This window comes from Pipra filicauda, unplaced genomic scaffold, assembly GCF_003945595.2.
Source record: "Pipra filicauda isolate LSUMZ 115617 unplaced genomic scaffold, ASM394559v2 scaffold252_size1811890_pilon, whole genome shotgun sequence".
Classification (NCBI taxonomy): Eukaryota; Metazoa; Chordata; class Aves; order Passeriformes; family Pipridae; genus Pipra; species Pipra filicauda.
Window position 1 is genome coordinate 116,417 of NW_024104368.1, and position 13,432 is coordinate 129,848.

The window sequence follows — 13,432 nt, forward strand, 5'->3', positions numbered from 1 at the left end:
AGCAGTCGGCGATCGCTGGGAGCTGGTTGTATCTTCTGGCTTGAGGCCCATACATCTTGTCACTTTTGGCCTACATCCCATGCACACTGCACGCTTGCAGCGTTTTGGCAAAGCTGCCTGTCAAGCTGCAGAGGGCAGAAGGCTGAAGGGATTCCCTTAGGCAAATGTGTCTGGTTTCCTGCAGAAAAAGGGCCTTAGGATGTTGCTGGTTCACTCTAACAGCCTCCTGTTGTGCATGTACCATGGAGAGTCCCAGGTTTGAAGATAATCTTAGTATTGGGTTGTTTTCTTGAATTTGAATGTTTTTAGGACAGTATAGCTTTGGGCTCAGATTACATCTTTCTGGAGTGTACAATTTTTATGTTTAGCCTTCAGGGAAAGTTTGGAATTTCTTCACAGAATGTGTTTTGACTGGCTTATAACAGACATGATTTTAACATTGGGAAAGTTTACTGAAACAAATTTATGGGATTAACAGCCAGTGACAAGGAAGGTATCTCTGGAAATGCAGTATCTGCATAGCTGTGTTGAATTTCGTAGGCTTTCTGAGAGCATTTGCTGGCTTCTTATCTCTGGAATCATGCAACATTTGCAAAGCTTTTAGGTGTGTGTTTACTTTCAAGCATTTAAGCAGTTCTGCTGTTTGCAGTGGCTTCTGTCAAATATGGAGGCTGTGGTGATGTTTCTTGAACTCTGTCAGGCTTGGTGCTGTGACCACTTCCCTGGGAAGCCTGTTCCAGTGCCCAGCCACCCTCTGGGTGAAGAACCTTTTCCCAATATCCAGCCTAAAGCTCCCCTGACAGTTTCATGCCATTCCCTCGGGTCCTGTCACTGGTCACCACACAGAAAAGATCAGTGCCTGCCCCTTCCGCTTCCCCTCATGAAGAAGTTGCAGACTGTCTTAAGGTCTCCCCTCAGTCTCCTCTTTTCCAGGCTGAACAGACCAAGTTCCCTCAGCTGCTCCTCATATGGCTTCCCCTCAAGGCCCTTCACCATCTTCATTGCCCTCCTTTAGATGCTCTCTAACAGCTTAATATCTTTCTTATATTGCAATGCCCAAAACTGCACACAATATTCAAGTTGAGGCTGCCCCAGTGCAGAGCAGAGCAGGAGAATCGCCTCCATTGACTGACTGGCGATACTTTCCCTAATGCCCCCCCAGACATGGTTGGCCCTCCTGCCAGGGCACTGCTGACTCAGATACAACTTGGCATCCACCAGGACCCCCGGGTCCCTTTCTATGGCGCTGCTTTCCAGCTTCATTCCCCAGTCTGTACAAACATCTGGGGTTGCCCCATCCCAGGTGCAGAATCCAGCACTTCCCCTTGTTGAACTTCATATGGTTGGTGACTGCTCAGCCCTCTAATTTGTCAAGGTCTCTCTGCAGGGCCTCTCTGCCCTCGAAGGAGTCAGCAGCTCCTCACAATTCAGTGTCTTTGGTACTCTTAAGTATTCCTTCCAGTCCTGCATCCAGGTCATTTATGAAGATGTTGAAGAGCACAGGGCCCAAAGTAGAGGAGCCCTGTGGAGCCCCACTGGTGACAAGTCACCAGTCTGATGTCACCCCATTCACTATTACCCTCTGTGCTCAACCCTTGAGCCAATTGCTCACATGATGGATGTCCAGTTGTGTGCTGGACAGTTTGTCCAAAAGGATCCTGTGAGAGACAGTATCAAAAACTTTACTAAAATTCAAAAGGATTACATCAACTGTCTTCCCTTGATCAACTAGGTGGGTTACCTTTGTCATAAAAGGAAATTAAGTTTGACAAGCAGGACTAGGATGTGGTTTAAAGGAAGATAATACTCAACTCTTTGAATCCGAAGAGTCTTGTCGTCTTTAAGGCACCTAAATTTGAATAAAACATCAGAACTTCATTGAACTTTAAAGCTTCATACATGTTAGGATTGCATCAAATTTATAACTTTGATATCTGAGTAGGGCAGAGTACGGAGGAGGTGTTTTAGTGATCCAGTGCCTAAAAATACAAGTAGAGTAAGAGAAATCCAAATTTGGCAGTGGCAGCTGCACATATTGTAAGGATGACCGCATTTATCGTGACTTTATGATTTCAGTGTGGCAGTTAATCAAGGAAGGATTTCAGGCTTCGTTCTGAGTATGGAAGAGAGCTGGTAACTGAATTATTTTGCAAGTATGTGTTGACTCTCTGGTAAACCTGGTAAGGATTACAGAGATTGATCAATCTAAGGATTGATCTTTGTCTCCCGGTGTCAGTAATTTAAGATAATGAGGCATCTTTAATTTGAGGAGAACTTCACAACTGTAATATGTCTCTGTGGTTTTAAAATCAGTATTGTAGGTGGTAGGTGAAGTGATGAATCAAGGAATGGAATCTATGTTTTGGCAAGTATTTAAGCACAAGCGCATTTTAGTAAGACAGCAGCCTTGCTAAAGACAGCTGTTCTCTTGCTTTAAGCTTAGTCCAGGCTTAAGGTCTTAGAATCATAGAATGTTTGGGGTTGCAAGGGACCTGTAAAGGCCATCTAGTCCAACCTCCCTGCAATGAGTAGGGACACCTTCAATTACATGAGGTTAATCAGAGCCCTGTTCAACCTGATCCTGAATGTTTCCAGGGATGGAGCATCCACCACATCTCTGGGCGACCTGTTCTAGTGTTTTACCACCATGATTTTAAAAAATTTCTTACATATATCTAGTCTGAATCTACCTACTTTATCATAATATGCCCTTGTAAAAAGTCCCTCTCTGGCTTTCTTATAAACCCCCTTTTAGGTACTGGAACGCTGGCGTAAGGTCTCCCTGGAATTGTCTCTTCTCCAGGCTGAACAACCCCCACTCTCTCAGCCTTTCCTCATAATAGAGATGTTACATCCCTCTGATCATTTTTGTGGCCCTTCCCTGGACCAGCTTGAACAGATCCATGTCTTTCTTGTGCTAAGGACTCCAGAAGTGGAGGCAGCATTCCAGGTGGGGTCCCACCAGAGCAGAGAGGCAGAACCACCTCTTTTGACCTACTGGTCATGTTTCTTTTGATGCAGCCCAGGACACGACTGGCTTTCTGGGTTGCAAGTGCACATCGATGGGTCTCGTCCAGCCTCTCATCCACCAGCACCCCCAAGTCCTTCTCAGCGGGGCTGTTACCAGTGTGTTCATCCCTCAACCTGTATTGGTACCAGGGGTTGCCCTGATCTGGATGCAGCACCTTGCACTTGGCCTTGTTAAACCTCATGAGATTCCCATGGACCCACTTCTCAACCTTGTCCAGATCTCTCTGGATGGCATCTAGTTCTTCAGGTGTGTCCACGGGACACATGGGAATAATATAAGAAGTGTGAGATGAATGTAGCTGAAAAATCTTCCTGTAGAGCTACTCCTGCCTTTGGGCCTGAAAGATATCTGGTACTCACAGCTGCAGGAGATTCATCCCATCCAGATTCATCCCAGAAGTTGAAGAAGAATGGTGGCAAAGCTGGTGTTGTGTGAGAACTGGTTGCACCATGAAGTTTTGGAGAACAACACAAGTACAGCATAATATTCACTGAATAACTTGAAGGGCATTGCTGTCTCAGCAGGAATTTCCACCTGATTCTCTGGGACAATTCAGGATGACCTAAATCCTCTGGGAAGAGTTAGCGTCTCCAAACAAGGCCTGGTGTAATTCACTGTCATTGTTGTTACCATTAACTAACTTTGGTAGAGAGCTTACAGCTCTGTGTGTGTGTGTGGTTAGAAATCTCATTGAAATACCTAGTGGTTTTAAATGAAGTGAATGGATTATATTTGTTTCAAGAGGTATCAGTGGCCAAATACCAATCCTGGTTAACTTTGGCAGATGTCTCATTCCCTGGTTATTTTACTGAACAGAACTGGTCGAATCAGGTTGGTTAGCTGTCAGGCAAGAGCTGGCTAATGGTCTCCCTTTCTTAGTCATTCATGAAGCAGAGGTAGTGCTGATCAGTGGATACATTGACATGTAAGCTTTGTGCTGATAGTTAGCCAAAATGAGACTAGAGTGAGAAAGAAAGCAGCATTCCAGATTTCCCTGCATCGCTCAGCCACACTTAGATTTTTGAAAAGAAATGTGCCTTTTGCTATTCTGTGGAATATTTATATTGATATAGACAAGTCGTAAGTTGAAAGAGCCCTAGGATGACAAGAAGCTCTTCAAAAAGTGATTTGGAGCTCTTTGTTTTGGTGGACAACCCTAAGAATTCCATTTGTGTATCAAGAAAGTTTTTGAGTGAGATTTCTCTCTCCTCTAGAAGAGTAGTATGCTCATGCAACATTAAAGCATATACAGCACATTCTTCTTTTTAACTACCTCATGGGTTTTTTTATGACAACCTTATGGAAATATCTTTATTATCCTTTCAATTGTAACATTTAAATGTAAACTTGCAGCTAGTTTCTTCCTAAAGTTGTGCATTTACACTTCATAATTACTTACTCAAATGGGTATGAATTGTCTAGTTATTTACATATTCATGCTTGGCTTGGGATATTGGAAGTTTTTCTTTTTCCTCCTTGAGAACACGAGTGATGTACTCAGATTTCTGAGGATGACCTGTGCCAAGGATCTGTGTCTGGCTCTCCAGACTCATCTTGGTGTGGAGCAGTCCCTGTTCTTCAAAAACAAAGAGAGGTTAGTCACCACACCATGTCATATCTTTAGAATACATGGCGTGTTTATCTTTGATCTTTGAACCCAGGAACTCCCTATACCTCACAGGAAGATGAAACATCTCTGTGATGCACGCAGTCACTTATGAAGAATCTTGGTGGTGGTATTGTGTGGGATGATGCCACCTTGACTGGTCAGCTTGTGCCTCTAGGGGAAAGGTTTTCTTGCACTTTCTTCAACACTCATCATGACGTATGTTTATAGCGGTCATAAAACTGACTAGTCTCTATTAAGACTGCAAACATAGTTTCTTGCATCTGAACTTTGAAACAACAAAACTTGAAAGCCAAATGCAGGATATAATGTCTAATATTTCCCTGTGGTTTTTCTGCTCTCTGTGTTTTGATTATCCTTTATTGTGCCGGTCCCTTTGATTGTCAGTAGCACCTGATACTATTTTACTTGTAAATACAGTATTTACTTGTATTTACTTGTAAATACAGCTGGAATGAAGGTGTATTTGAAATTACGGAGTAGGACATTTCAGCAGAGCCTATGCTTTCAGTGGCCAGAGCCTGTAATTATAATGTAACAGCCCACGATATACTTGGTTCAGGCTGAGTCTGATCTCTGTCAAATGTAGTTTGGGATTAAGCTACAACAAAAAATTTTAAGGAAACAAAAATCAAATTATTTTTCTTCAACAAAAACATCCCTATTCTCTAGGGTTGTCCTTGGATTTATTGGTGTCATCTTCCAAAGTGAAGCTTTTCATGTATTTACAAAGATGTATAGATTACTGTTCAACAGACAGTAATGGTTAGATTGTGCCTGGGACAAAGTGCTGCTTTGACAGATGCCACACCATATAAGGCATCTTAGTATGCAGCAATTCATACATTCAGTTCATTTGCTGGATAGATAAGATTGTCAAAGGGGGGAAATTAGAAAATCTCTAGAGTGGTTGAAGTTGAAGGGACCTCTGATGGTGATCTTGTCCAAACCTCCTGCTCAAACTCGTCTAGAGCAAGTTACACAGGGCTGTGTCCAGATGGATTTTGGATATTTCCTCAGATGGAGACTCCTCCAAAACCTCCCTGGCCAGTCTGTGCCAGTGCTTTGCCACCCTCACAGTGAAAAAGTTTCCTGATGTTCAGAGGGAATCTCCTGTGTTCCAATTTGTGCCCATTGCCTGCTGTCGTGACACTGGGCACCACTGAAAAGACTCTTGGCTCCATTGTATTTACACACTCTCTTCTCTCTTCTATCATCTAGCAGCTAAATGTGCTTGTCTTCCCAGAATCATCTTGAAAATGCTTAACCTATAGCATTTTTGTCCTCGCTTTGTAAGGTAATGTTCTCAAGCTTAATTGCATGAAATTTATGCACGTGCATGAACAAAGAAGTCTGCCAAAAAATTTTCAGTTGAGAGCTCCACCACTCAAAAAAGCATTTCAGCTGCCTCTCACAGTAGTTCTTTAATCTCCTTTGTGAAGAATTCAACTTACAGAAGTTTTTGCCTACCCACAGGCATATCTTCATCTCAGTGGCACCGCAGCGAAGTGCTGCTGTTATGGTAGTTGTGAAGATGACTTTTTCACAGGGTCAGTAAAAACTGTGGAAGGAGACAGCAAACATTGTTCCTCCCTATTGTTGATAAGGATTGAAGACACAATACTTAAACAAAAATGTTTATTTAACTTTTAATGCATATGAGTTCAAGGAATATTTTTTTCTACATAGAATTACGGAAAATCTTGAGTTGGAAGGGACCCATAAGGTTCATTGTGTCCAACTCCCTGCTCCTCACTGTATTTTGGTACTGATGCAACTGAGAGCAGTTTTATACAGAAAGTAAGTCTATGTAAATTCAATTCAGGTATAAGTTGCTATTACTTGCAGACTATATGGCTAAAGAAATAACTACAGTGCTATGATGTTGTTTTCCAAAGCTATCAAAATACTAGCTTATAGACCATCAGGAACAGCAGATGGACAACATCGGTTCCTTCCACTTCTTGGGGATTTTGAAGCGCCCTAAAAAACGCAGTGGTAATCCTAAATGTGAATGTGATCTTTCAAACAGAATTTTCTTGCAGAACTTGTATGTGATTAGCATGCCTTTTATTGTAAGTGCCTGCATGCAAGTGATCTTTTACTGCCAGAAAATGAGAATTGAAGACTGAACGAATTTCTTTTTTCCTTTTAGAGCACGAGAATAATAAATAGATTTTTTTATAGAATTCCCTAGTACAAGGAGCTTCTGTAAATCATGTGTAAAGTGTAAAGTTCATGAACAATTTGCACAGAAGGATTCTGATAATGCTGTTCAGCAGATGTTGCCTGTTTGCTAGCACTTCTTCTTTTGTAAGGCAGATTCTGCAGTACCTGGTAGCAAAATTATTAGCTTTGTTAATTGTGTTCTTGAAATCAGGATGCACGTGGTAGGGTAGGGGTGGAAAAGCTGGTGTCCTGTTTTCCAGGCTTCAGTAACTGCTGTTATATGTACTACATCGTAGAAATTGTCTGCTTTGCTTACACCCACATGTGCTCTGTAAAGTAATGATGGAACAATGTGTAGGATATGTTCTAGTTTAGAGGTTTGTGCTTACGTACAGTCACCATTTTTGTTACTCTGGTGAAGAGCTTTTGTGATGTGCATGACATCAGCTCTAGTGGCTCATGGTGAAGTAGCACCAAAAGGCTATGGTAAGAGGTGATCTGCTAGAGGATAGGAAGGCTCTGCAGAGGGATCTGGACAGGCTGGATGGGTGGGCCAAGACCAGTTGTATGATGTTCAGCAAGGCAAAGTGGCGGGTCCTGCACGTGGATCACAACAGCCCCAGGCAGTGCTACAGGCTGGCAAAGAGTGGCTGGAAAGCTGTCCAGCAGAAAAGGACTTGGGCTGCTGATCAACAGCCACTAAACATGAGCCAGCAGGTGGCCAAGAAGGCCAGTGGCATCCTGGCTTGTATCAGAAATAGTGTGGCCAGCAGGACCAGGGCAATGACTGTCCCCCTTGTACTTTGTACTGAGGCAACACCTTGAGTGCTGTGTCCAGTTCTTGGCCCCTCACCACAAAAAAGACATTGAGGTGCTGGAGCAAGTCCAGTGAAGGGCAACGGAGCTGGTGAAGCGTCTGGAGTTCAAGTCTTATGAGGAGCGGCTCAGGGAGCTGGGGATATTTAGACTGCAGAAAAGGAGGCTGAGGTGAGATCTTTACAACTATCTGGATGGAGGTTATAGTGAGGTGGGGATTGGTGTCTTCTCTCAAGTAACAAGCAATAGGATAAGAGGAAGTGGCCTTGAGTTGTGCCACTGGAGGTTTTAGTTGGATATTAGGAAAAATTTCTTCACCGAAAGGATTATCAAGCATTGGAACAGGCTACCCTGGGAAATGATTAAATCACCATCCCTGGAGATATTTAAAAGATGTGTAGATGTGGCATTTAGGGAAATGTTTTAGTGGTGGACTTGGCAGTGTTAAAGTAATGGTTGGACTGATGATCTTAGAGGTCTTTCCCAACCTAAACAATTCTATGATTCTATGTCCCTGTGCAAGCATGGCAGACAACAGTCATCTCCAGCTGCAGCAAAGCTAAAATGGCTGACTGCAAGTTTCAGTGGCAAAAAAAGGGCTTAACAGCCCCTTCCATCAGAATTCAGTGAGTCAGTGCCTCCAGATCCCAGGCTCTGATGCCTCCTGTTGCGCTTCTTTCCTGTAATGCTCCCTGTCTCCCCTCCTCCCTGTAGACATGGTCTTCCCCTTTTAAATCACATCACTGCTGCCGTTCTGTAGCAGCTGAGAGGCACGGCCTGGTGTCCATGTGATGTGTGGCCAGTTCCCGTGATGCCAACAGCCAGAGACTGCTGCAGGTGTTGGGCTAACAGAGTACTGCTGTATGACTGGAAGCCAGCAGTGGTACAAAGGTAAGATCCTGACTATGGGCAAAATGCCCATTGACGTCAGTGAAGGCAGGATCTCGCCAAGAGCATGCAGTCCAGAGGCTGAAGCTGGAAAGCTCTCTCAACATATCTCTCTGGTTTCCCTTTGATGCTGATACACATTTTATTTTTCATTTTATTCTCTTCAGAGCTCAGTAAGAAGCAGCTTTCTGTCCCATGAAACTTTTCAACACACACAAAGCATTTGAAAACAACTGTGAGTGGAACAAAGCACTAGGAACAGAAGTATAATGAAAAATTTTACAAAGAATCTTAGGGTAAGCCAGGTACAAAAAGGGTTTAGGAGTACAGGAATTCCAATTTACTGTCCAACATATTTGTAATAACTACAGCAGACAGCAGAACTGGTAAACAAATGGATAATTAAAGTCATTAGGAGCCATCAGCATTATTTCTGGCAAATTCTCACAATTCAAAAACAAGGGAAAGATTGTCTGTCGCCATATCTAAAATAGAAGGGTGTGTTTTTTTAATTTTAATCAGTGTGTAACAATGTTGTGAAACTCCCAGCCATAGGATCTTGCAAAGGCTAAAAACAGAAGTGAACACAAGAGAAAACTGAATTTAATCACAAAGGTTAGATTCAATGTTTGCTGATAAAACACAGTGAACCAGGTGCAATGGCCAAGTCAAGGAAAGGTCCTGTACCACAGAATTCCAAATCTGGGGCAGTGCATGAAGGACAGACCCCTGAACATGCTCCTCTTCTCCCCTAGGCATTTTTTATCTGCCACTGATCCTGGACAGCTGTCTGATGAAGCACTGTCTCTTATACTCTGTATGCTTCCCTGATGGGTCAGAGCAAGAGCCCTGGCCTTACTGTAGATGGATTTGATGATGCTTGGAAACTTTGCTTGTATTTAGAGAGCCCAGTTTCCAACTCTGTGTTCTGTCTGCCTCAGCAAAGAGCACCAATCCAGAATGTTTTCATCCTTCTTGAGAAATTTTTTTCCAGGGCATGTGTTGATATCAATTGCCATTAAAAAGGGTGTGAAGGGGGTTGAGAAGAGGTATATAACTGCTTTTACCATCTCCAGTCATGTCAAGAAGCAAATTCAATGCAAACTTTTTTAATCTCTCTCTTGTGATGCAGAAAATAAGTATTTATTTAACTTAATCTTTCTTTTCTTAATGTCACTCTTGCCCCCGCTCTTTCAATAGACACACCTTTAGTTTTCTTTAAATAGCCTTTATCAAGCAGAATGTTTGATTTATATGTATATTATAATATTGTTTTGCACCTTGTCTTATTCTTTGCTGCTTGTGCACTGGTACGGAATGTCTTTCTGTTACAGATTATCTGAAAAGGCTGCTCTGGCCTTTCTTCCTTTCACATTTCTCTCCTTGCTTCCATAGATGACCAAGTCCACAGTGGAACGATCCAACCAAATGTGCCTAGTGCCACAACCGGGCCGGTCAGATGGAATACCTCGGGTCAGCCTCCAATTAACAGATAGTGGTTCACGTGGGAAGGAGATGGACTTAACAGATGAAGTCTCCTTCACTAACAGTGATGTGTTTTTCTCCAGGTTAGTGTTCCTTTTTTGTCTTTGTGTTTGTCTCCTTGTTTGTTTTGTAACTGCACCTTCAGCTCTGGGCTTTTTGAACGCTTACAAAATATGCTGGGGTCTAAGGCAAATTAATGTGCCTATTCCTGTTCGATCTACACGCTCCAGTGCCAGCTGTGTGCTTTGGTTTGCCTTTCCAACATTAAATGTCAAGCTTTTGAAGGTAGGATGCTTGGTGAAGGAGTGCAGATGGACAGGACTGATCTATGATCAGGCACTAGAAATTACAATGAGCACAAGATGTAACTGCAATGTCAGGTGTCTCCTCTGAGTAATCAAGCGTATTTGATCTGCCCAGGTTAAGTGTTAACAGATGACTGGCTTCATTCTCACTCTTAGTCCAAAAGGAAGGGGTTTTAGGGGGTTTTCTCTTTCTGGCAAGAACAATGCTAGTACTACTATTGTTCAGACAAAACAGAATAAAGAATATATAGAGAATATCTGTAAGATTATCTGTCTGAATTAATCTATGAGAGTCTATTGGTTTAAAGAATCTACAAAGGTATCTATCTTAAAAGAGTGTTTTGAGTTTTGATTGCTGGCACATTGTTGATTAGGTGAACAGGTAATGTGCAGTTTGCTTTCTTGTAAAGTCCTTCCATGAACATCAGGCTGAACCAGGATCTTTTTGTTCTTCTCAGGATATTGAATTGAGTCTGTCATTCTCTCTCCTCTTGTGTCTAGTGCAGCACATGGGGGATTCAGGTTACTGTGGGAAATTGCAGTGTGCTACTGAAATAAGGAGTTGGCCTAATGTGGGAAAGGGTGCTATTTTACATGTCATGAAACACAACACCGCAGTGTCTCAGCACACCAATAGGAACACAAAGCAGAGGCAGTGCTGCCAGACACATAACTGACTTCACTGTTAGCAGTTGTGTGCTATTCTCAGCACTAGCACTCAATTTACAAGTTAGCAAATCATGCGTTGACACCAGATTTTGATTCGTAGTGATGATGGTGAAGCCCTTGCAGGCACGTGTGCTCTCTAAGTTCTAGCTGCATTAGCTGTGTATTTACTCTCCCCGAACTTCCCCCAAAGCTCCTACAGCCAGAACACATCATGTTTGTTTACATGGCTTCATTAATCCAGCTCCTTTCGACTGAGATGAGTTAGGAAACAATTACCAGAGCAGGTCATCTAGCAAAACTGAGAAGGCAGTATAGTTCTACCAGCTAAACAGGGCCAGGCGGGTGGGGCTGGGTCAGAAGCTACAGCCTCTTGTGTTGGTATGCTGGAGCTTGGCAGAGAGTGTGCCCCTGCCTGTATTCTGCTGTGTGTTGCAGGGTGTAAGGGGAAACGAAGTGCTCCAGGGCTGAAACAAAGGACTACAGAGTCCTGTGTCTGGGAAGGTGTGTGTTGACTGATGTACTTCATGAGGTACCCCAAAAACTGCTGTTCTCTTAGAACATTCCCAAAAAGGTGTCATTATTTGCTGTAGGAATTCATACTTTCTTGTCAATGTGTAATTGCTTAGAAGAGTACAAATATGGAACAGTTGGGCCAATACCGGCACAGGACATTAAGCACCAAATGAGATATGTTTGTAATTAGGCAGAATCTTAATCTTTGTGCGTAGGCCTTGGAGTGAAAGATGTCTGCATCTCTAATTTTATCTGGAAAATTAATAAACTGTAGAAATTAATTCTCTTGTAATCCCATTTTGTTCAAGAATGCCCTAGTTTTCTGTCCTCTATCACACTTCTGTACTTATTTACCTAATTGGGTTGAATATCCACACCGCTCTTTGTGTCCGTGATCTGCTGCTGCTGGAGGAAGAGCAGGTAGTGTTTGTTGTTTCCTACCCAGCTTCAGGATGGCAGGTTGTTGGGCAGGACGGAATGGAGACAAGGCCTTGGAACACCCCTAAGAGGAAAAGCAGAGAGACATAACACATGTGAAGTGTCTGTGCAACAGGCAGAAACCCCTATTCCCTGGCATTAATGTAGTGCTCTGATATATCAGGAGAGTTTTTAAACATGCTTTTGGCAGCCTTGGGTCACTCTTGTGTAATTTAAGTCCACAATGAGGTATTACCTGATTTTATTTCAGTGCAAGGCTATTATTAGGAGTTTCCACCTTTTTCGGCAGAAGGACTCTGGCATCTGACCTAGATTATAAAGTGCTTTGCAAACACACTGCTATTCTTGTTGGGATGTTTTGTGTCACAAGGTACTAATAGTTCTTAAATAAATGTTATCATTAATTATATGTAATTATCAGGTATGTTTTAGTGAAATTGCTTGCTGTGTCTGCTCAGCTGTGATATGATCTTTGGTAGAAAAGAATAAAGGTTGTTCTTGGCAGTGATAATTATTTGCTGCTTCATGAAAACAACTGGTTTGTTCCCTTTCCATGCTCAGATACCATGATATGGGTGGATTAGAAGAGGATGAAGGGTTACACACAACAGTAGATGCAGAACTCCATCTTTAGCAGCTTCACAAGTGTTTAAAAGTGGAGAAATAACCACACACACTAAGCCTGTAAGGCCCCCTCTAGCAAGGACTGCAATCTTCAATCTTTAATAAATTTTCAATCAGTTTCATTTGGCACTGGAACAGAGGCCTTCAGGGAGAAAATGAGACTTCTAGTTGATTAGTAATTTTTAATACTATTTGAAATACCTCTTAGTATGTGTCTTCATACAGTTTTCCTTAAAATGAAGATTTGTATATTAAGTAGCAACTACGGTTGTGACTGTGTCTTCTAGATTAACTTACCTTTTTTTTTAAATATTGAAAGTCATGTTATGCCTCCTTACAGGTATGTTATTCCTCATTGCAGGATTTTTTTTAAGGTGCTGATGTCATTTGAAATATACAATGTATCAGTTGCAGTCAAAACATTGCAGAGCTTAAATTCTGTATCACCCTCTGTTCTCAACAGTTATCCTAAGAAAATGTTATTTGTAAAGTTGATACATTCTTTTTTTCTAACCAAAATAGGTGGATTAACTTTATGTACCCAAAATCCCCAGTAGCACTTAATGTATGTGTTCTTTTGAAAACTGCCTCATTTATCATAATTGTGTGCAAGGACAAATTGCTAATTATGCAGTAGCAGAAAAGCACACCTGTAATGCAGCTCTCGATTAAATCCAAAACCAGTGGAGAATGAAAGAAAGGAAGCAGCAGGAGAGGAGAGACTGGTCCTCTGAAAGAAGGATGGAAGTCTTTAGGCAATATGCAGCCTGTTACATATTTCTGTGAGTCTCATCTTGTTTTTGCAAGAGCTCCTGTGCAGAGCTTCAGAGCAGGGCAACCAAACCTCGAGACCCTGGGAACCACACA

General features: G+C 42.3%; 1 protein-coding gene across 5 annotated transcripts in view; it reads left to right on the forward strand.

Annotated features, from left to right (window-relative positions):
* The window catches only part of FAM13A (family with sequence similarity 13 member A), a 136,458-nt gene that overhangs the window by 55,401 nt on the left and 67,625 nt on the right, over positions 1-13,432 (forward strand). For all 5 annotated transcript variants that reach the window (XM_027731756.2, XM_039382064.1, XM_039382065.1 and 2 more), the window contains exon 6: positions 9,927-10,099. In XM_027731756.2, coding sequence (XP_027587557.1) covers positions 9,927-10,099 — 173 coding nt within the window. The remainder of the gene's footprint in view (positions 1-9,926; positions 10,100-13,432) is intronic.